At 42.8% G+C, this 25,070-nt stretch overlaps 1 protein-coding gene across 4 annotated transcripts in view; it reads right to left on the reverse strand.

The window, feature by feature from the left end:
- The window catches only part of pitpnm3 (PITPNM family member 3), a 116,298-nt gene that overhangs the window by 38,700 nt on the left and 52,528 nt on the right, over positions 1-25,070 (reverse strand). For 2 of the 4 annotated variants that reach the window (XM_034292060.1, XM_020049817.3), the window contains exons 4-6: positions 18,975-19,045; positions 17,371-17,594; positions 175-364 (exon numbers count right to left, since the gene is read on the reverse strand). In XM_034292060.1, coding sequence (XP_034147951.1) covers positions 175-364; positions 17,371-17,594; positions 18,975-19,045 — 485 coding nt within the window. The remainder of the gene's footprint in view (positions 1-174; positions 365-17,370; positions 17,595-18,974; positions 19,046-25,070) is intronic. The other 2 variants (XM_034292061.1, XM_020049810.3) reach the window with 1 other exon arrangement.

Genomic DNA, 25,070 nt, shown 5'->3' on the forward strand with positions numbered 1-25,070 from the left:
GCTTGACCCAATGGGAGCCAGGTAGACAATTTACGGTATTTTTACTCTCACTTGTCCAGTGAAGCCCTATATAGAGGGATTTTAAGAAAAGAGATCTACAACTCTTTCTGTACATTGTCCAAAGCTGGTGGTTTTCTGTTCTACCTGATAATAACTTTCAGAGCACAGACTCACCGAGCCGGTAAAGCCCTGTCCATCCTGGGACGCCAGGAAGCTGTGGTAGACTTGGTTGGCGCGGGCAATGAGGGTTGCCACGGCATCCTGGTAGTGCGGAGCTGCGATGGCGAGGAGTGGGAGGGCAGCCAGCGGCAGGTGATCGACGCTGCTGGACACACAGCTCTCATCATAGCTGTACGGGTTCAGACTGGAGGGGAAAAGAAGTGGGACACAAAACAGGAAGTATTTTGTAAGCCATGAACAAATTCCATATAGCTTTCATCCCAGAGCCATTCCTTTTATCCTCATATATTGGTGTCCCGGACAATGGAGTGAATGGGTATTCCTTACATTTATTCATTCAACAAGAGTTTGTAATGCAAAAAAATATATAATCTTGTAATTGGCTTTCTACTTCTGCTAATATATGATTCTTCTTGGAAGCAGAGCCAATAAAATGATTTGTTACCATAGGAACGTATGAAATGATGAGTGAGCCTGTGGCTGTTCAGATTGTCTCTCTCCCACTCTCTCTGCAGGTGCAGACTGGCACTCTGCTGGCACAACTTCTCCTCCTCTGCCAATCTGATAGCACTGTACACTCTACCTGATGGTAGGGAGGGAAGAGTGCATGTTTCTCTATGTGTGCATGTCCATTTCCATGTCCCGGGGAGTGAATCACAGGGAGTGAATCATGGGACGTGACAGCACACGTTCCACAGCTACCAAGAGCCTTTATCCTACAGACTGATGAAAAAGTGAAGGATTGCCATGCCCCAGCCCGCTCTCCTTGAACCGATGTGCCAACCCTGTCACCATCCATCAGCCACTCAGGTTACAGGGGCCAACATTGTCAAGGCTAAAATATGGGTTGAGTCATGGACACATGTACCGGCTCCTTTAATGCACAGTACACAGTACACAGTACACAGTACGCAGACACACATAGTTTGCATCCCAAATGGGACTCGATTCCCTACATAACACACTACTTTTGACCAGGGATCTAGTATGAGATGAACCGGTTGTTGCTGTCAATAAGAATGTGTTGTTAGCATACTTATCTTGTGATATAATAATCAAAAATGAAGCCTGCAGAAAAGAACATCTACCACTACACCATTAGGAGACCTGATGTGTCAAACACCACCTAGGATGGGCTTCACAGGGTGTGAAGACTCTGCAGAGGAAATGCACTACTCAGCACCATCCCTGTCAGACACACCCCCTAGGAGGGGCTTCAGAGGGTGTGAAGACTCTGTAGAGGAAATGCACTACTCAGCACCATCCCTGTCAGACACACCCCCTAGGATGGGCTTCACAGGGTGTGAAGACTCTGTAGAGGAAATGCACTACTCAGCACCATCCCTGTCAGACACAACCCCCAGGAGGGGCTTCAGAGGGTGTGAAGACTCTGTAGAGGAAATGCACTACTCAGCACCATTCCTATCAGACACACCCCCTAGGAGGGGCTTCACAGGGTGCGAAAGCTCTGTAGAGGAGATGCACTACTCAGCACCATCCCTGTCAGACAAATCGTCATTGATGAGAACATCCACAAGAAAAATTATTGGAGCCTTCAAGAAGGATAGCAAGATTAAGCAGTGATTTCTGTCTGTTTCTGTTAAGGAAGCAGAAGCTCTCTCTTTCTCTCTCTCTTCGGTGATAAATGATCGTACTGGAGGAGAAATGTGAAGAAGTCGGGCTGAAAAGGCTGCGTCGTGTTAGCATGTAGCGTGAAACAGCGACATCACTATAATAAGACATCCACTACACTTACAACTGATATGTACGGTTCTTAGTTATTTCACAGGTATAATACTACAGGCAAGGTGCAACATTAGGTCAACGGTGCCATTTACTGGAATGCTGCATGTGACTGTGGCTCACTATGCCTAATGTAACATTTTGGTACAATGCCACCAGAATGGCTTTCCGCTTTTTAAGGGGATATCTGTAATTTCCGCTCTGCAGTATCCACACTTAGAATATTAGATACCACGGTACTCTGTTGATTGCCTCAGCAGCTTACTAGTTAACAATAAGCTAGCTTGGCAGTCTAGCCAGGGTTTGGGGAGTATGGGATAAAATGTAATCCACCACATTGGTGCCATGCTTTGGTGGCTACTATATGTTTAAAGATCGTAACATTTGTGCTGCTTTCAATATTTTAGGATGAAGACTTAACATATCATAGTGTATGGATTATAAGACATTATTTGAGGAAATGTTTGTTGGCAACATCAATTGGCCAGGAACAGTGGCGTCGGACCAGTGGAAAAGGCGTACTAAGTATATAGGGCCCTAGTGTGGAGAGGGTCCCTCAAAAATGTTTGAATGTAGAATAAAGCAGGGAGGGGCCCTCAGGGACAACCTACGTACAGGGCCAAGAATGTTGTGCTACACCCCTGGACAGGAACAGCGAGCCATGGCAGATTCATCATGTCCATTCAATTCCATGATCACTGCTAAGCTGCATGCAGATATGACATGTGATTATGCTTGCTATGGACAACAGACATCCGTAATAGCGGCTGCAGACAATATTGAAGCTGTGCTCATTAGACATATTTCTGGCTTATTTCTGTATCACACGTTTTAAAAATCACTGATGGCCCTAATAATTACGGGCTACATTTGCACACTGTAATACGTTTGTTTGTGAGCCTGTGTTTCTGTTGCACTCTAGCTTGAGCGTGTCGGGGGGGTTTTCTGGGAGGCAAACACCTTTGAAATCCTCTAGGGAAATGTAGCGCAGCGGTGATGAGCTACAGATAGCCCTGCCTTTATGTACCATAACGTGATTGTGAACACCACTCCGGCTCCATATCAGCCTGTGTGTCTCTCAATCACACAAAGGTTGTGCTTGTATTTATTCTAGCTCTCCAGAGCTTTATTCCAATTTCTTTTGGGACTGCTAATGGTTTCATTTTCTTTCGAGTTCTGCTATAATCTCTTTCCTTCCATCTTCATTTTATCAGTCATATTTAAACTGGAAGAAGAACTGGAGAAAGTAATGAAGGTGAAGGGGGATGTCAAATAGCGTGCGGCAGAGGAACCCAGACTAAAACCACCTGGAACAAGATATACAAGAGAAAATCATCAGGACAGAATCTACTGAGCATTAATACGGCAACAATAACAAGCACTTAGGCTTTAATAGTGTTGCTATATACTACCAGGTTTAGCCAATCATCTTCATCACAGAGCCAAATCAGGAATTCAAATTCTGAACTGGTTTCTTCAGAAAAAAGGCCAGTTATTTTAACATATATAGGTTCAGACATTTAAGAGTGCCGGTCAAAACAACACATCATATTGTATTTTACTAATACTTCCTGTATGCTGAAATAAATAAAATCTGCCATTAGGACTTCCCCAGGACATCTGGAAATTGTGTGTCGGTCACATTACCCCTGCTATATACAGTACTGTAGGTGATGCACAGGGAGTCACTAATGACCAGCACTGTATCACGTACATGAGTAATGTGAAGTGTATTAATGTACTGAGAGCTGTTCTCAACCAGCTTTACTGTCATGTGGCAGCTCCTGTCATGTTAACAGAGCCCGGGAGCCTCCTGCAGCTGACACAAGACATGTCCAGAGACCATCACATGGTCTGGGGATGTTCTAATGGCAGATTTTGGTTTGCAGGGTATAATTAGCAGCACTTGCCAGGGGACACAAATTACCATAACACCACTGGACAGGCAGTTACACTGTGCTAAAAGAAGTACTAAGCCCCAGGCCCTGGGTCAAAGGGCACTAGGCATAACAAGACAACATAAAACCACCCACTCGGCTTCACTCGTCTGCCTGTTAATTATTTATTTCTACAGATGGATAATTAGTTGTCTACTTATGCAAGCACCTGCTGGTATTGCTGTGGGATGTTTTACCCTCACCCAATATATATTTCCATTTTGTCATTTGCCAGATACTCGAATCCGGAGTGACTCAGTTGTGTGACTCAAATTGCATTAATCTTAAGATACAGTAGCTACGTTAAAAAAAAAACAACAACCATTAATACTAAGTACATTTTACTCAATAAAGCAGCTGTTCACAAAATCAGTGTTACAAGAGATATTTTTAAGCAAGCATTATTTCACTAAGCCTTACCAACACTTTGCATTTGCACGCTGCAAATACGGCGTTCTGTGTGAGGTAAAGTTTTACTTTACAAACGTTGTTGAGTATAAACCTGCTTTAGAAGAGTAGCTCTGTTATGTTAAGGTTCGCAGATATGTGTATATCTACCTAAGCATCAGACGTGGGGAAGGAGAATTTGTTTTGACTGTCACCCACATACCAATTATAGGAAAGACCTTATAAGGAAGTGACTTGGAGTGTAGAGAGAACAGAAACTGAGTCCCAGGGGACACTATAGTTCTACTGGTGCTTTACCCTGGAACACCGGTGATTTACTCCAATGTTGGCTCCAGACTTTTCTGTTTCCACTATACATTTGGTACCAAGGACTTAAGGAGGGGCTCACGTGGGGAGGAACGAGTAAACTATCAACGCGATTTGGTTTTCTGGTTACTAAAAATAAAAGGCAATCTTTTTTCTGGTACTAAAATGAACAATAACACCATGTTTTGTTTACAATACGGCATTTGAACTTAAGTAACAAAACTAATTTATTCCTCAAACTCCTGTGACCGGCTCCTTCTACACCTACACTCATGACACTGCAACTGTAAGCCAGTGTATTCATTGTTTAGTTTAATAAGTATTTTGTCAAAACTATCTAAGTTTAATAGAAGGATCTGGGAGAATTCTGAGGTAATGTTGTGTTGTTATAGGTTCTGCAGGCTATGTCTCAGTCTCAGCACTCCGTTTATCTATTGAGTCAATGGCATCGTATCACCTTCGGTCGTTCCAACTCTTTCCGTTCTGAATCTTTGCTTCCCTGCACTGTTGCTTCTTGTTCTTAATTTGATCAGGGATCTGTTAGATCAGATTAAAACCATTACGAGAATCCTAAAGCAAATGACATGCAGCGTTTTTCAAATAGAACAACATGCCGCGTTTTCACACCATGTAACCACGCCCTAAGTCCTAAAGACCGGGGCTTGGCACCAAGTGAGAGACGGGCTACTCGGCCATTGCCTAGTGGCCGACTGGCCCGTGTCAGTAGAAACAGAAAAAAATCTTTAGGGTAAAACACCAGTGTTTGGCACCAGTGGAAACGCAGCATAATAGTGAGAGCTCATAGAGAAAACCCTGATCCTCCCCACCTCAGCTGGCATGAGTGACCTGCCAAGCAGCAATCCAGCTGTGTGCAAACCCTGAGACCCCACGAACAGAGACAGAAAAAGAGAATCTGATGGTTCACATGGTCAAAGGCAGAGGGCAGATCAATAGACGAGACGAGAAAAGCAAAGACCCTCTGTGACACAGAGGAGAGTGGTCCCTTCTTGAAGCCTGACTGGTTGGGTTCAAGAAGAATGTTGTGAGAGATATGCACATTTTTGATGTCACAGGAGTCAAGTGTTGTTTTCTTTGGGGGGGGGGTTGACTCTGAAATCAGAGGTGAAGTAGTCGGTGGTCAGGGATGAGGGAAGGAACAGGAGAAGGGCTCCAGAGGTCTTCTGGTCAAGACCGAAGAGTATTAGGTCGAACGGGGCAGGTTGCCTGTGTGACCCGACACTGCTACAGAGAAATCAGGGAAAATATTCTTTGAATTATGCATGGATCAGTCTGGTGTGTGAGGGTCCAATGGACTCAAAAGGTTGAGTAAATGATGTGTGGATATCATCAACCTTCTTTACAAAGCGCTTGACAAAGTAATGCACGGGGGAGATGTCCTAACAATGCTTTCTCACTGAGCTTCACCAACTGACAATCAGCTACACAGCTACAGTATACTGATATCCAATGTCCATGTTGTACGAGAGTAAGGCTTGGCATGCTGGATGTTCTCAAGTAACATCTGATCCTTGCCTCTCCTTGTCATTAACAGTGCATTTGACACACGCCATGGAGTACAGGAAAGTACAGACTGATATCCAGCCTAAGAATATGCTGTTTATTTTGTAGATAAAAAACAAAATTAATTAGATGCATCGAAACAACACATTCTTTCAGGTGTAAAACGAGTACTCAGCCAGGGGCTCCTTAATTAGCATCTGAATTGACATTGAAAAAAGTAACAAAATCTAAATGGTAACTTCTCTTAATCTCTTAGATCGGGCAAAGTGATAAAACGGTAGAGGAAACACATTATAGCTAACCACAATGCACCAGGTGCAGGACTTTGAGGAATCAGGTGAGAGCCTGTTCACATGAGCCTTTGAGTGATCTTCAGCCCTAAAATACATTCAAAAGATTTCCTATGTATTTCACTGGGTTTATGTATATTCAAATTTATTTTGCAGTTGCATGTTATCTGTATTGTTTTTATTTCAAAATAAATGTTTCATTCATTAGGAAAATATATTGAAAAAGTCAAACACACTAATGAGGCCGACAGCAACACCAATACCGCAGCACTGCTTGAGACAACGGGTCAGGAAACAGAACAGAGTAAACACTGGTATCTGTCCGTCCTCAGGAGACTGGCACTAACAATACATGTCTGCCTCAGTTGGACACATCAACAACACGTTGCCTAATGGGAGCACAGTGGGTTTTCAAGTCTTGAGACCTTATTTCAGAGAGTATCTCTGCCATGTGAGGTAAAAAGACATTCACATACACAAAGACACACACCACTAATGCTAACCCCATTTACATCTCTCTCTGTATTCTCATTAGGATGGTGAAGATGAGGATAAATCGTAGTCTATTATCAAAGCAACACAGACCTTCAAAGAACCCCTCTGTAAAGACGGCAAGAGAACACTGTTATTTGCTACACTTGCTCTCTGCTTGTGTTTAATACTTGTCACAAAAATAGACTTACCACTGTCAGCTCATTCCTACAATATGTAATTTACCCTATTCAATAATACAACTTAGAGCATTGGTGGTGGTGTAAAGTTCTATCAAGGTCATTCACAAAGTGCTTGTCAATGCACTGCTTACTGTTGTTTTTAAAGCCAGGGGAACCCAAGTAGTTCAGTAAAAAATACAGTGCAATTCTGGATACAAGGTCTTTCATCCCATCTCCGGTGCATTTCTGATTCTACCAGTTTACATAAGAATGTGCTGATGAAGAAATGCCTAGCTAGCTGCCATTAACAGGACCCGTCCATTAGGAGTGGCACTACAGGAGAGAGGAGACCAGGCTCACTGAACTGAGAAGCACCTAACCCAACATTAATAAGCCAGCATCCCTCCTCATACCCAACACTACAGCCCTCTTCATACCCAACACTATAGCCCTCTTCATACCCAACACTAAAGACCTCCTCATACTCAACACTAAAGCCCTCCTCATAACCAACACTATAGCCCTCCTCATACCTAACACTAAAGCTCTCCTCATACCCAACACTATAGCTCTACTCATACCCAACAATACAGCCCTCCTCACACCCAACACTACAGCCCTCCTCATACCCAACACTACAGCCCTCCACATACCCAACACTAAAGCCCTCCTCATAACCCACACTATAGCTTTCCTCATATCTAACACTAAAGCTCTCCTCATACCCAACACTATAGCTCTACTCATACCCAACAATACAGCTCTCCTCATACCCAACACTAAAGCCCTCCTCATACCCAAAACTAAACCCCTTCTCATACCCAACACTATAGCTCTCACAATATCTCTCACATGACATCACAAAACTGAAAAAAGGCTATACATTCAAAGAGAGTTTGTGCTTAGTTGCAATGTCCTCGTCTAAATGGACACATTATGAAGTAGGTGAGACGCAGGGGTAGGGAGAGGCAGGGGATATACAGAGGTAGGGAGAGATAGAAAGGGAGAGGCAGGGGATATACAGAGGTAGGGAGAGATAGAGAGAGGCAGTGGATATGCAGAGGCAGGGAGAGTTAGAGAGATGCTGGGTATATGCAGAAGTAGGGAGAGTTAGAGAGAGGCAGGGGATATGCAGAGGTAGGGAGAGATAGAGAGAGGCAGGGGATATGAAGAGGCAGGGAGAGATAGAGAGAGGCATGGGATATGCAGAGGCATGGGATATGCAGAGGCATGGGATATGCAGAGGCAGGGAGAGTTAGAGAGAGGCAGGGTATATGCAGAGGTAGAGAGAGTTAAAGAGAGGCAGGGTATATGCAGAGGTAGGGAGAGATAGAGAGAGGCAGGGGATGTACAGAAGTAAGGAGAGATAGAGAGAGGCAGGGGATATGCAGAGGCAGGGAGAGATAGAGAGAGGCAGGGGATATGCAGAGGCAGGGAGATAGAGAGATGCAGGGGATATGCAGAGGCAGGGAGATAGAGAGAGGCAGGGGATATGCAGAGGCAGGGAGAGATAGAGAGAGGCAGGGGATATGCAGAGGCAGGGAGAGATAGAGAGAGGCAGGGGATATGCAGAGGCATATCTTGCAGTGAGCTTCATTAGACAGAGATGTGTAATAGACTGACTGAGAGTCCTCCTGTGTGTTGTTCTTGGTCAGAATAATGAGATGAAAAGATGGCGCTGCAGCTGGTAGTCACTGTCTAAAGGTCCTGACCAATCCCTTTATGTCTTGTTTTTATACTGCTCTCTACCGTCTGTACATTTACCCAAGAAGAACTTCTGAAAATCAAAACAGAGATCAATTTCTTTAACAACTCTGAGGTCCAGGATGTACTGCTAACTTCATAAAAGGCTCTGGTCTCTGGTCTCCGAGGCTCAGAAGACGCAGTAGAATAGAAACAGACCAGGCGGCTTTCTGATGAGACTACATCAGCAGGCAGACAAAGCTCCATTACCCACTGCCCTACAAGTAAACATGAAATTGAAAGAAAATCAAATAATTCTATTCTATAAGAATCAATTTCTTAAACATTTGAGTGTTAATGTGCGATACTCTCTGTTAGGTCGATGAGATACCAATGGGAGTTGAATGGTTTAACTACTGCAGCTAGCATTTGCATGAGATTAAACAAACCTTCTCAAAAAGTATTGATCGTCTCAACAGTATTAACAAATAGTGTACATTTTTCTAAAAACCCCATAGACAACATTCAGCGCAAGGAACCATCTAATACCATGTTTATGGTTGGTAAAATTCGCACTTTGACTTTTTTTTTTTGCCATTTCCTTTAACTCACCCATATTTCTCCCTAGACAATGGTAAATAGTAATGTGTGCTTTGAAAGCACATTGGTGTGTGTATGAAATGTGTACATTAGGGGATCCACAAAGACAGTAAAACACAAACTGCTCCCCACCAAACGGTATGGCTCCCCATTGAAAAGGTTACATTTAGGGTAAAACTTACAATGGTAAATTGTTTTTTCGAATTTGGGTTACCTTTAGGCCTTATCAGTTAGAATTAGGCATTAGGGCTAGGTTAGGTTTAGCCATAAAGGATAGGTTACCCAAGTTAATGTTAAGATTAGGGATAGAGAACATGGATTTCTGCATGTGGGTGTGTGAGAGGATTATCTTGCGGGTTCCTTTTTTTCAACGCTCTCATTACAGCGCTCCCCTTGACACCTACTGCAGTAGCTCACTAGGGGCACAGGGTCCCTTCATTAAGAGAGGAAGCCCATAATGAGCTTCAGGGTCTTTCGGGACCTCCAGAGGCCTCAGACAGACACCAAGGGTGCAGGACAAACAGCACCCTACCAGTTCTCGCCAGAGCACCACACAGAACAGTGAGCAACCCAAGAGAACAAGCAGCACCCGTAAGCGAGAGACAAACACACGGTAACTCACTCTGTTCTTCACACAGGGAATCACGCCCTGGCCTCCACAGACATCTGGTTACACTTTGGCGTGTTAGGAGACTATACAGCCCATACACTCCTACTGAGATTTCCCACAGAGCTTTCGAATCCCAGCAGGAGATTGAATTAGCAGCGCAGAAGCAATCTATTTTCCCACCACCTCCTCTGCAGCGTATTCCACTGATGTTGTTGTGGCTGGTGTTAATACTGGCAAGCGTAAACAAACGAGGCCAACACAGCCACCGGTCATGTGCTGTCGTAAGCACACGCACACCATTCAACGGCAGAGCTGTTACCTGTGTTGGTGTTCGCGTGCATGTGCGTGCACGCGCGTGCACGCGGGTCACGCACAGTGCACACGCGTGGGAGTTGGTGTGTTTATGGGTCGGGCCCAGCCGAGGTAGAAATGGAGCCACACTCATATGTATTTTTTACTATCCATGTGGGAGTCCAAAATATATTCCTGATTTGTTTTTAAATTAACGTAACACCTACCCTAAAAATCCAACCTTAGTAGTAAATCCAAGCTTGATTGTAATCCTAACCTAATTTGTACAGTTACCGTCAAGTCCAAAATAATTTTTCATCACGAGGTCTGGCTAAATATTTAAGGTTTATTCGTCAAATGCACCGAACAACACAGCATCATCCTGCACAATGAAATCCTTGTTACATGGCACCTGACAACTACATAGTGAGAGTTAAGGAGAAGAATGTATAAGCAAAAATAAAGCCAGACAAAAATAATAATAAAATAAAGCAACAATATACACTCACCTAAAGGATTATTAGGAACACCTGTTCAATTTCTCATTAATGCAATTATCTAATCAACCAATCACATGGAAGTTGCTTCAATACATTTAGGGGTGTGGTCCTGGTCAAGACAATCTCCTGAACTCCAAACTGAATGTCAGAATGGGAAAGAAAGGTGATTTAAGCAATTTTGAGCGTGGCATGGTTGTTGGTGCCAGGCGGGCCGGTCGGAGTATTTCACATCTGCTCAGTTACTGGGATTTTCACACACAACCATTTCTAGGGTTTACAAAGAATAGTGTGAAAAGGGAAAAACATCCAGTATGCGGCAGTCCTGTGGGCGAAAATGCCTTGTTGATGCTAGAGGTCAGAGGAGAATGGGCCGACTGATTCAAGCTGATAGAAGAGCAACATTGACTGAAATAACCACTCGTTACAACCGAGGTATGCAGCAAAGCATTTGTGAAGCCACAACACGCACAACCTTGAGGCGGATGGGCTACAACAGCAGAAGACCCCACCGGGTACCACTCATCTCCACTACAAATAGGAAAAAAAGGCTACAATTTGCACGAGCTCACCAAAATTGGACAGTTGAAGACTGGAAGAATGTTGCCTGGTCTGATGAGTCTCGATATCTGTTGAGACATTCAGAGTCAGAATTTGGCGTAAACAGAATGAGAACATGGATCCATCATGCCTTGTTACCACTGTGCAGGCTGGTAGTGGTGGTGTAATGGTATGGGGGATGTTTTCTTGGCACACTCTAGGCCCCTTAGTGCCAATTGGGCATGGTTTAAATGCCACGGCGTACCTGAGCATTGTTTCTGACCATGTCCATCCCTTTATTACCACCATGTACCCATCCTCTGATGGCTTCGTGCCCTGGATGTGCTTCCCACAAATCTCCATCAACTGCAAGATGCTATCTTATCAATATGGGCCAACATTTCTAAAGAATGCTTTCAGTACCTTGTTGAATCAATGCCACGTAAAATTAAGGCAGTTCTGAAAGTGAAAGGGGGTCAAACACAGTATTAGTATGGTGTTCCTAATAATCCTTTAGGTGAGTGTATGTCAGAACTGTCTATTTACAAACATCAAGTAAGAATGAGAGAAGACTTGCATTCTACAATGAACTCCTCAGGTATTTGGACAAACAATTTTTTTGACCCTGTATTCCAACACTTTGGATTTGAGTGAAACAATGACTACAGGATATAAGTGCAAACTGTTAGCTTAAAAATTGGGATATCCATATACACTGCTCAAAAAAGTCCAGCTCCTCCAGGATGGCACATCCATACGTGCCGTCGCAAGAAGGTTTGCTGTGTCTCCCAGTAGAAATTCCAGGAGACAGGCCATTACACGTGGAGAGCTGGACAGGGTCATAGAAGGGCCTCAACCCAGCTGCAGGACCTGTATCTGCTTCTTTGTGTGAGGAGGAACAGGAGGAGCACTGCCAAAGCCCTACAAAATGACATCCAGCGGGCTGCTGGTGTGCATGTTTCAGACCAAACTGTCAGAAACAGACTTCATGAGGGTGATATGAGGGCCTGAGGTCCTCACAGCCCAGCACAATGCAGCTCAATTGGTATTCGCCAGAGAACACCAGAATTGGCAGGTCCTTCTCAGTAGTTCTCTTCACAGGTGAAAGCAGGTTCACACTGAGCACATGCTGCCTGCAACATGACCAGTTTGGTGGGGGGTCAGTGATGGTCTGGGGAGACATATACTTAGAGGGTCACACAGACCTCCACGTGCTAGCCAATGGTACCCTGACTGCTGTTAGGTACCACGATGAAATCCTCAGACCCAATATCAAATCCAATTGAGAACCTTTGGGACGTTACGTATTGGTGCATCTGACACCACCAAGTAGCGACACAGACTGTCCAGGAGCACACTGATGCCCTGAACCAAATCTGGGAGGAGATCCTCCAGGACACCATTATGCACCATTAACAAATTACAGAATGTGTTCTACTTAGTCCCCCTTTTGGGTGCCAAAAGTATTTGGACAGATTAACATATACTGTACAAGTGTTATTTTTAGTAAAAAGGGAAACTATATGGGGAATCATTTGCAATTTGGGAAGCAGATTCCACCATAATAATTAAAGTCATATAGACACAACCATTCTCACAAGCATATCAATGGAAAAGAGCTGTGCAAAACAAAGTGACATTTTACCAAAGACAATATGGAGTGGGGAGTTGTGCATATGTCTAACAAGATTCCCCCCCAGAAAGACTGGCAGCTTTAAATACAACATGAAAAGATTAGTCATGCTTAAGAAGCTCTCTGCACAGCCAGGAGCACAGTGCCTACAATCGCCTGAACTGAACGGAACAGAAAGATATGCCGCTGCCTCCTCAAAACGGCTGAGAAACCGCAGATAGTCTGCAGAGCCTTTTGGTTGTCACCTCCCCAAGGTCTTCATTACTTAATATAGGTGACAATAGGAAGAACTAGAGGATCCAAAGACAGTAAAAGCTATTCCAACTCATGTGTGAATGAGGACTCACAGGAACCCATCACCAAAAACATTATTGGGAAAAAAATCTATAACAATGCATGCTTTAGGATAAATACTAAATTACATTCATCTTCTTTAAGGCAGGCAGTTGCTGTGACTGATGCTTGAATTTTATTAAATGGAGCAAAATGTTTGACCATTATTGTACCATGATTCGATGAACACCTTATTTACAACCTAGGAGCAATTAGGGACAGCTGTCTTGCTCAGGGGCAGGATGACAGGGTTTTCCCTTTGGGGTGTAGAACCTGCAACCTTTTATTCATGGGGCCAAAAGTCCTGACCATTAAGCTACCCTGCTGCCCTCTTTGACCCTTGAGGTAACCGCCTCTTTAGGAAATCTGTTTTATCTGTTTCTGGAATTCTGTTTAATCTTTCTCTGTCCAGAGAATAGTCCATTGTGTCTTTATGGTGGGATTTAACAATTAAATAATAATAATAATAATAATAGTAAGCAGTGAAAAGAGGTTAGGAGTTTAATATTCCAAATGCCTCAAAATGCAGGAAAATGTCAATGGCATGCTAATTAACATTTCAACGTCTGTTTAAAGGCTGCCCGCTCGATATGTTTTCCCATTTAACCTTCAACACAATTGCCGGTTTGGCAACTCTGTCACAACATTGCTGTTTTTTCTTTTGACTCACGAGAGCGAGTTCTGTGAACTGGAAATCTTTATTCATTTACGGCCACTTGGGTATTTAGTTCTGCCTCCTTAAAAGGACAAACATGCCGAGTGAAGTATCATTCTGACTGCCAGACTAAAAAGGAAATCACTGTTGGTTGGTAAATTCAAAGCAATTGCAATTCTGTCAAATAGAGAACATATCACAAGCAATTATTGATTTAACAACAGGGGAATCCAAACCTTCAAAGTCAGGGCTTCCAAATCTTTTTGCATTGTGACCCACCAATTCAGGTGTTTTGAGTTTCAACCGACCATAAAGGTTGGGAGCGAAAAAACATCCAGACCAAAGAATAAGTGAAGAAAATGTTTTCATAACACCGATCCCTAAAAACACGTAACTGAATGAAGATTTTTGATTTTTGTACAACTGCTTGTGACCACGTTTTACAGATTGACTTTATAATTAGGGAATTATGTTTTAGGGCTTAGCAATGAATGAATTATGTCCGTAGGCTGAGCAAGCATGTATATTTGACACCCTTCTCTTCATAGAGAGGACAAGCTATTAACATTAACATGGTTAATGCTGGGTTTTTATGCTCAAATGTGATCAAACTCTGTAAGTGCACTCATCATAAGACACAACTCAGAAACAGGAAGTGTCACATCCTGGCATGGCATGCCTGCTGTGTCAGTGAGACCCAAAAACATTTCTTATTAAAGTGATAGTTCGACGTTAGTCTAACCAACCAATCAACTCCCACAAGACCTTCTCCCACATGTCGTTTTGCACCTCAGCACCAACAACTCTGTTATAACAAGGCTGTGGGACAGCTGAGAATACAGCACAGCTGAGCTGTCTCATACCGTACTGACTGAACAAGGCAGCTCTTGCTTCATTAAAACAGATTGACTGTGATGAAATAATGTTAATACAGCATCTACAGTGGATATAAAAAGTATACACACCCCTGTGAAAATGCCAGGTTTTTGTGATTAAAAAATTAGACAAAGATTAATCATGTCAGAACTTTTTCCACTTTTAATATGACCTATAATGTGAACAATTCAATTGAAAAACAAACTCAGCCGCAAAAACAATACTGCACATCACCCAAAGAACACCATACCCACAGTGAAGCATGGTGGTGGCAGCATCATGCTTTGGGGCTGTTTTTCTACAGCTGGAACTGAGGCCTTAGACAGGCTGGAGGGAATTATGAACAGTTCCAAAAACCAGGCAATTTTGGCACAAAACCTTTAGGTGTCTGATAGAAAGCTGAAGATTCAGCATGACCATGACCCAAAGCACACATCCAAATCCACAAAAGCTTGGCTTCACCAGAAGAAGATTAATGTTTTGGAATGGCTCAGCCAGAGCCCAGACCTGAATCCAATTGAACATCTGTGGGGTGATCTGAAGAGGGCTGTGCACGGGAGATTCCTCGCAATCTGACTTTGGAGCGCTTTTGAAAAAGTTCTGACATGATTTATTTTTGTCTCATTCTTTTACATCACAAAAACCTGCCATTTTTACAGGGGTGTGTAGACTTTTTATATCCAATGTACCTACTTAATTAAAGAAACGTTGCTTTGTGTGATAGGATATTAGCTGGTTAGGTTGTCTTTTGTCTAATGAAGTGTCTGGCTCAGGTTGTCATGGGCAGAAATACCTCTCGATTGGGAACCATGCCTCACAGTATTTTGACTTGCTACATTTAAGATAAGATAGATAAAAGGCATTTTATGAATTTTAAGCATTTTAATGATCTTATGCCATCTTAGAAAATTGTTTAAAGCTATTGATCTGGGAAGTAAGTGATTATTTGCATGTAAAAAAAAAACAATGCTACATTAGAATGAATAAAAATTAAGATTAAAAAAATAAAAAGTAACAGGAATTTCTAACCATTTTGTCCAAAGAGTAACAGAAGACCCCAAACGTTTTTATCTGATGAACAGTGCATAAAGAAGATATCCCTAATTAATCTAAACTTTCACTCTTGGTCAACTATAAAAAGGGATTTAAATACAAAAACAAAATATTTGTATCATACAATTATCTCACTTGAAAAGACATTTAGTGAACTGTGTAGATAATAATAATAGCCACATAATAGCAAACAGGAAATTACCTGAGGGGTGTTCGTCTATAGGCTTTTGGAGAGATGGTCACGTATCTTACTGATGTCAGTGGAAGAGAGGGAGGGTGCATCTTTTTCATTTGACAACAGAATCCAGTCTTGCTACTGTTGACTAATAGTAGGGGTGGTTTTGTACACCACCGAAATAATGGTGAAACACTATTATTCTACTGTCAGAAGAGACATATTATGGATATTTTCTTAATACAATGCAAAAAGTCTATGTGGCTACTTGAAAACTCACTTCCTTGAAGGACAGAAGTAAATCCAGTGAAGTGCTTGCTCAGCAACTTGCAGAGTCTTATCGTTCGTTACAATTTCTCACAGCTTGACGAATTGGCAAACATTTTATCTTTCAGCACGATAATGACCCCAAACAATTTGCAAAGACAATTAAGACCCACTTGCCACAGAAGTCCTCAGATGGATCATTCACATCACATTAGCCATATCAGAGCTCCATAACATCATTTAAGATGTGTGAGACCATTAAAGAAATCTGCCAAAGCATGGAAGACTAACATACATTGCAAAAAAAAAAGTCCTTAACCTACTGAGACCCTGTTTCCACATATGACACTATATTTTAGGCTTCCTGCACCATGTACTTTATTCTGTCCTTAAAGAGGACAGTTGTTTGCGCCATGCTTAGAAATTATACTTATCAGGTCCTATGTATTATTAAAAATGCTTACATTATCAAAGCTCAGGTCTTAGGAGTTAAAAAAAACATAGATATCAAGGTTTTTGCTTGAAATATGTGAAATAATCTGCCAATGGAACAAAATAAATCACTTGATATTCAAGACTTATTTTCTGAAACCAAGCAGTATTATTTAGCTTGTTAAGAAGAAAAAATATTTTTTTTTTTAAAACAGAATATGTTTTAGTAACTTTTTATTGTATTCATGTTTTTTGTGTTTACTTCAATGTTCAAATGTTTTTTGCAAAATGCTTCTCAGATACATTGCTTTAAACAATATTCTCAGATGGCCTAACATATTGGCACAGTACTGTACATACCATTAGCCCACTATATTTTCTTTGTGTTTATAATTTGTTTTGGTCTTTGCATTTCCATCTCAAAAGTGTATTCAAAATACTATAATATTAATAAAAACCAGCAATCTACTTTTTTTCACCCACAGTTTGGGAAAACCTATGATAAACAACTCTCCACTCAAACGATAAACAATTCCACAATAAACAACTCCACACTAAACAACTCTCCACTCAGCGATAAACAACACTAATGCGACAGCTCACCAGAGAGCAGAAATCGTCCCACTAAAGAGGGGCGAATCCTTTCACTACTTTCCTCTCCTTCGACAGACCGTGTGACCGACTCACTTTGAGACCAGCGAGAAGGCCTCAGCGCACACAGCCGGGCAGGCCACCAGCTTGATCATCATGTGTTCAGCGGCCGCCTGAAAGTGAGCGCGTGCCACCTTCTCCAGCACGGAAGACAGCGTGGTGGCATCGCCAGCCTTGGTGCCAGGGTCGCCACCACCGGTATCCAGGATGTTCCCACCGTGCAGGACCAGCAGCAACACGTGGGTCTTACACTGGGTCTTCTACAGAACGGGGATGGGGAGGGGTTGGATGGACGTGACAGGAGAGAAGTGACAGGTTAGTGGTAAGTGGAACGGCACCGAGGTCTGCATAGTCATGAGGCCAGGAGAGGTATACTCACACGTTACACAGAGAACCTAGAAGACATTTTCCAAATTAATAAAAAATAAACCGGAGAGGACTTGATTGTGTATACCTTCACACCCGAGAGTTAACACTTGGAGGAATTACCTTTGGCAAGACTGAGCTGTGAGTAATTTCCAATGATATTCTATGAACTATTCATCTCTATGGGCAAAAATGTATGTCAGTGTAGACACTGGAAACCTCAACATCTGTTAAAAAGCTATTCTGGAGATTTAGATATATTTATACAGTTCTAACCCAGGATAAATGAGGATTCAGGCCTGTTTTCTTTTGACTTTATGTGCTCCTTTGATATTGGTTTTGATCTTGATAAATTCCCCAGTCACTGCTGTTAACACGCATACAGACAATATAATGTAGCCACAACAACACTTGACAGTTGAGAGGTTCTACCTCTGTGTTGTGTTGAATTACATAACACCCAGACCTGTAGGTTTTAAATTAGGTCTGAAATGAATTGTCTTTGCAGTGTTGTCAGAATTACTTAACAGGCTTTTTGCAAACATGGATAAATTGAAGTGGATTTGTCAAGACAAGATGTGGAGTGAATGCAATGTTGTTGATACAACTGAATGTAAAGTATTATGGTGGCAGCATCACATAAGGATCTGTTTATCGCTGGCAGGGACTGGGGTAGTAAAAGGCTCAAAAGACATGGAAGGATCAAATATAGGACTACCTGTCACAGTCTTCTGAAAACTAACCCTGTGATATAAATAAAAAATTCTAGGGGCCAATTTCCCAAATTCTTATGTGAAATACACGATATGATGGCTTTCCATGGGTTTTGAGTGTACCTGATGGGTCCAATCTCAGTCCAGACATCCGTCAGGTACAGGGTTTGAAATTTGCTGATATAATATTGATGATTAACCCCAACCCAATTTGCTCATCTTAAGCAATTTGGCCAAATGCAATGGATGTATATTGCCCTATAATTTGTGCAAAGTTGTTAGAATCTTATTTAAATTGAGTTGAAGGATCTTCAACTAAGTACTCTCTTGGGTATGAAAAAATACACAATCAATTCGTCTTTTGATTAGGACAATTCAAAATGTTTATAAAAAATAATACAGGAAGTTGTTCAAGCTATAAAATAATCCCTTTATAGAATTAATTTGAGGACAGCAAAGGTGTGTAGTCCAACACAGATCTCCTGAGCAGGGCAGTCGACCTGGTAACAGTCAGATCTATACATGTGGGTTTACTAGATATTATGAATGTGATCCTCCTACCTCCATGTCCTCTAAACCATCGATGCTGCTCTGAGGAACACAGCGAGGACGCCCCAGACCATACAGGCTCTCTACGCAGTCAAGACAGAAGAGACGGAGAGAACCGAGAGAAATGGAGGGTGGAGGAGAGAACGATAGAGGCCGGTGAGGAAAAGAGGGAGAGACAGGGATACAGAAAGCAGATAGGGAAGACAGGAGTAGGAGTGAGAGGAATAAGGAAGGAAGAGGTAGGAAGAGAGAGACAACGGGCAGATGAGCTACATCTCAATATTGTTCCCAGGAGCTGGCCAATTTCAGGATTAATAAAGGATTTACTTTTTGCTTTATTTGTAGATGGGTCACAAAATCCTCAGATCTCATAACCCCATACTGTCGAAAAGTGGTTCATAAAAGTGAATCCTGTCTTACACACACACATGGTTATGTCACAACCACAGTAGCTGGCACTGTCACATAATTGGATCTTGGCCTGTCAGAAACAGCTGAAGCCATGCAAATATACACAGGGGAATGAGAAAGCTGCAGATACCTACATAGTGCTTTTCCGATCCACCAATGCAGTGTCTGTCTTCATTCCTATGTAGAGTGTGCCATGCCACTGGCTCATGGCCAAATTCATTATCCTCCCCAAAGCCTCTTTATGCTCTGCCATCTCATTCCAGAGCCCTCGCTCTGTCTTTTTCTCTCTTCCCCTCTCCCCTTAAACCTCTCCCTCTCTCCCTCTCCCCCTCCTCTGAGCCCACCCCCCAACCCTTGAGGCTCTGCTACACTTTACCTTACTCAACATGTTTATTGGTTGTCCTTGCTGGTAGCATTTCCCAGAAAAGACTTTCACAACCTCCCAGCCAGCCCTATCCCACCTGCCTGTCTGACATGCTTGGGCCTGCATTGTACAACCTGTCTGCCTGCCTGCCTGCCAGCCTGTCTGTCTGTCCGTGCCAGCATTAAACAGCTTTACAGTCAGCCTGTCAGTAGGTCTCTGGATATCTCTTCCCTGCCTCTCCTTCTAACTGAACACTCAGGGGACCCACCACACTATTCTTGTCACAAAGTTAGCTACAACAAATCAATCGAAAAGTTTCATTTTAAGTGGGAAGTGGAATTTAGATGGTGTACTTTTTTCTCCTTTGAACCAGTACAGGAAGCGTTGTACCGATTAGTCATACAGACAGAATGAATTGTTATCAGAGGTTCACTGCATATTTACAAAGAAGCCTTTTGGCCTTTTTATGTAACTTCTTCTGAAGATTTAAAAGAATCTGAAGATTTAGCAACAGATCGTTTGGAATGAACCCAACTCACCAGGAATCCCCATCTTCATATTAAGTGGTTAAGTTAGTATTGCATTAGTTATAACTCTGAAACCAATTAGAACATCCCTTTAAGACGGCAAAAATCAACCAGTGTCTATATGTTTGCACATATGGTAAACTGTTGGCAGCACGTCATTGCCAGTGAAAGCTGTACACAAGCACAGACTGTAGACAGGCAGAAGCCCACTTTACTATAAATAAGATATTTGTTTCATTCTGAAGAGCATTGACGTAATCGTATTTGTGCTGAGTGGTAAAAAGCAGTCTCCCATGGTCCTCACTAAGCCTGTCAGGCAGCCTGGCGGACTAGCCAGCAGCAGGAGATCTATCCAGGTTTGCACCACTACTCAACTCTCCCTCCCTCTCCCCCATTTCTTCTACTTTCTACCTGTTTTCCCCTTTCCGCCATCACTCTCTCCCTCTTTCACACAGCAGTCCCCTCTTATTCTGCCAATCAATATGTGCATTACAAGGCTCAAAGGTGCTTAGTGTCACTAGCTGCCTCTCTCACTAAACTAATGAATTTGCACAGAAAGCCCACTCTAGAGTACTCCAGTCTGGGAGTGCAGGGTGCCAGGATTCAGAAGCACCACGTCTGTTGTCACCACCCAGTCTCAGCCATACTCACAAAGCCATCATGTCCACTTCAGATTCAGCCCCCATCTTTGGTGAACTAACAAACTGGACATTTGTGTTTGTTTTCAAGCACTAAATGGACATTTATAATTGTAGCATTTTGCAAAAGACAACCATAAATATATCTCAGTTTTTTAGGGTATCATGTGACTATATGGACGAATAAGAATATTCTGCCTGATTGAATAATTCAGCGAAAGGGGGAGAGTGTGAGAGGAAAAGAGACAATGACAACAGGGAGATAATCCAGTAGGGAAGCAGGAAGGAGTGAGGTCAGCAGGAAGAAACTGAAGGACAGAGAAGAAACAGAGGTGGAGGATTTGAAATAGCCGATTGGCGCCCGGATCCCTCTGAGTCGTTCTGTCTGTGCCACTATTTCTTCAAATATAATTCTTCCATAAATTCAATGAAAACCTTTTGTTTTCCTTCAATGTCTTTTGTTCCTGCCAGTTCGAGTTCTTCCCCCATCTCTTTCTCTCTCTCTCTCACACTCTTAGTCGATTGCTCTATTTCTCTCTCTCTCTCTCTTTCTCCTGGTACAGCTACTGCCCCAATGACAGATTTTTATCAGCTTAGAGGGAGCAGAGAGAGCAAAAGAGACTGGGAAAGACACACACACAAAAAGAGATAGAGGACCACATAAGGGGCGATTCATAATATACTGTGGAGTGCAAGTCTAAGTCATGGTGTCTTATAAAAACTAAAAGAAATCCTGCAAGAAAGCTGCATTTTCAAATGACCCTCCCATTGGACTGCAAAAAAAACGTTTTAACACCCTCATAAAATTACAGCTATGACCACAAACAACCATAACTGTAGAAACCCTGGGTTGACAAATATGGAAATCAACTCGGGCTACCAACCAGAATGTTAAGGGTCAGCTTACCACACTGGACCACAGTCCTACATGCAACCAATAAGCAACAGGTGACTGATGACTTTGAGCACTTCAACATCATTGTTTGCATTTCAACATCCCAATCAAATAAGCGTACAGTATAATCTGACCAACAGAAATTAATAAATCCCTCTTTATCTTGTACCTTTTACCACATGTGAAATGTAATACGGTTTGAAATAACACATTTCTAGGCTATACTGAAGGTCCATTGAGCCTCTCTGAATAACTGGGCCTGCTGGGATAATAGGCTTATAGGGTCACACTATATAGAAGAATGACTGACAATAATGAAACAATACAACCTGCTACTGTGCCTTTCAGGACATCATAATCTAAATTGTATGAATAAAATTTAAAATAAAATAACATTATTTAAGTGATATTTCCAGTGCAGTTCATATAACCTAGAATCAAATGTTACTCAGTTGAACTCACTAGGCAGGATCATGTTACTGTCCCAAAGCTTTCTGAGCTGAACGTGTCCAGTCATTATTTAACGGACATTGGTTCACCTGGGAGGTGCATGTAAGCAGATGAGGATGTGGCTAGGATTGAATCAATTACAGAGTACCTTCAAATAACAAAATAACACAGACGCAAAACAACATACATTCAGAAAACCCTGAGGCCCCTTACAAAGTGATTTTGCAGAATACAGATTTCCAATAACAAACGTGTCTCCAAAAATATCCCACTGAGGCTACATAATGTCAGCTCCACTTAGACTGCAGGCTTGTGAACTGTATGGCTTACTATTGGAGGGCCCTCAGTTGAAATGCAGACCCAGAGAGAAGACAGAACCTTCCCAGATCAAAATGTGAACCCTATTTGACTACTCACGTAGTGCTCGAGGGAATGTTTTCACTCAGTGAGACAAATCCCTCACCACACGCCAACATTGCTTTGTGTAGAGCACTTAGCGCCTTAACAACATTCACTTGTGTCCTGCCATGCAATGCAAGCTATGTACTACACTCTCAACACCCCATACACACCCAAACACTAGAATCATAATCAATTATAACAAAGTTAGATCCCTCAACATGATTGCCACACTCATCAGACTCGGTTGCGGAGTGCATTTTCCAGGGCATGTCATTGGTAATGAATCAGATATGGAACGATAACAACTCCGAAAGAAAGATGACACATTACAAACTGTTAGGAACCAGCCTGAATATGCAAATACGAATGTTACCCGATTCTCCATATACACATACGACTGCTGAAAAGTAGTGCGCTACATGCAATAGGGTGCCATTCCAGACAAAGTATTCATCTGACTTTTCCGGCATAGCAGCTGGTTAGGATCTTAATAAAAGATTGTTCTCAGTATCAACTGACATGGAGCTGTGACCTTTGTGACCTGGCCCAGGGACATCGGAGGTATGCAAACATCCAGCTCCATCTGTTCACTACAGGCTGGAGGTCAGCGCAGCACACACAACAGACAGAAGGTTCACCACCATTACAAAACATTTAGAACATTTAGACAAACACACAGAAACACACAGGCGCCTCAAACTGAGAATACATCCGCGTATGCTTGGACAAACATTAACAAGTAGAAGGACCACATACACCGATCAGCCAGAACATTATGACCACCTGCCTAATATTGTGTGGGTCCCCCTTTTGCCGCCAAAACAGCCCTGACCCGTCGAGGCATGGACTCCACTGGACCTCTGAAGTTGTGCTGTGGTATCTGGCACCAAGACGTTGCAAGGAGGGGCCTCCATGGATCTGAACTGTCTTTCCAGCACATCCCACAGATGTTCAATAATTGATTGAGATCTAGGGAATTTAGAGGCCAGGTCAACACCTTGAACTCATTGTGTTCCTCTAACCATTCCTGAACCATTTTTGCTTTGTGGTAGGATGCACTATCCTGCTGAAAGAGGCCAATTCCATCAGGGAATACCATTGCCATGAAACAATGCAACAATGTTCAGGTAAGTGGAAACAATGCAAAGTAACATCTACATGAATGACCCAGCAGAACATTGCCCAAAGCATCACACTGCCTCTGCCGGCTTGTCTTCTTCCCATACTGCATCCTGGTGCCATGTGTTCTCCAGGTAAGCGACGCACACGCACCAGGCCATCCACATGATGTAAAACGTGATTCAAGAGACCAGGCCACCTGCTTCTGTTGCTCCGTGGTCCAGTTCTGATGCTCACGTGCCCATTGAAGGCGCTTTAGGCAGTGCACAGGGGTCAGCATGGGCACCCTGACTGGTCTGCGGCTACACAGCCCCATACACAACATACTGTGATGCACTGTGTGTTCTGACACCTTTCTATCAGTAACAGCATTAACTTTTTCAGCAATTTGAGCTACAGTAGCTCGTCTGTTGGATCGGACCACACAGGCCAGCCTTCGCTCCCCATGTGCATCAAATGAGCCTTGGCTGCCCATGACCCTGTCGCCGGTTCACCGCTTTTACTTCATTGGACCACTTATGATAGGTACTGACCACTGCATCGGGAACCCCACAAGGGCTGCAGTTTTGGAGATGTTCTGACCCAGTCGTCTAGCCATCACAATTTGGATTCGCTCAGACCCTTACGCTTGCCCATTTTTCCTGCTTCTAACACATCATCTCTGAGCACAGACTGTTCACTTGCTGCCTAATACATCCCGCCCACTGACAGGTGCCATGATAATGAGATTTACAGTGTTATTCACTTTACCTGTCAGTGGTCCTAATGTTACGGCTGATCGGTGTAATAACAACACACATACGGAACCTACCTACTTACTTATCTACCTACCTGCCTACCTCCATAGAGTACCTACACACATAGACGCACAGACACAGTCCCCCAGTAGGTCCCTGATAGGCCCAGTGGCTCCCTGCATCCTGCGGAGCTCTGTTCAGTAGTGCACTGTGTAGGAAATAGGGTGCTGTTGTGTATCCAGCCTCACTGGGGCATTCCAGTTCTTCACTGCTAACACACATTTCAACACTATAAAATGCTTCAAAACTCAAACTACACTGACCAAACCCCAGACTTCCAACACAAAATGATACATCACACAAAATCATATTATCTGGCTTATGAATGAAACTTTGCACCGCAAAAGTCACATAAAAACATCAAATACAATGACACTCCTATTCTAGGAACTGAAAACATGTATTAATTAATTGCAATGTGTAACAGAACTCCCCCTATGAACTTTGCCCTTTGCATGATTTTATAGGCCATAGATGATGTGACTACGAGTCAGGTGAGTCGGGG

Source organism: Esox lucius, chromosome 1 (genome assembly GCF_011004845.1).
Source record: "Esox lucius isolate fEsoLuc1 chromosome 1, fEsoLuc1.pri, whole genome shotgun sequence".
Lineage (NCBI taxonomy): Eukaryota > Metazoa > Chordata > Actinopteri > Esociformes > Esocidae > Esox > Esox lucius.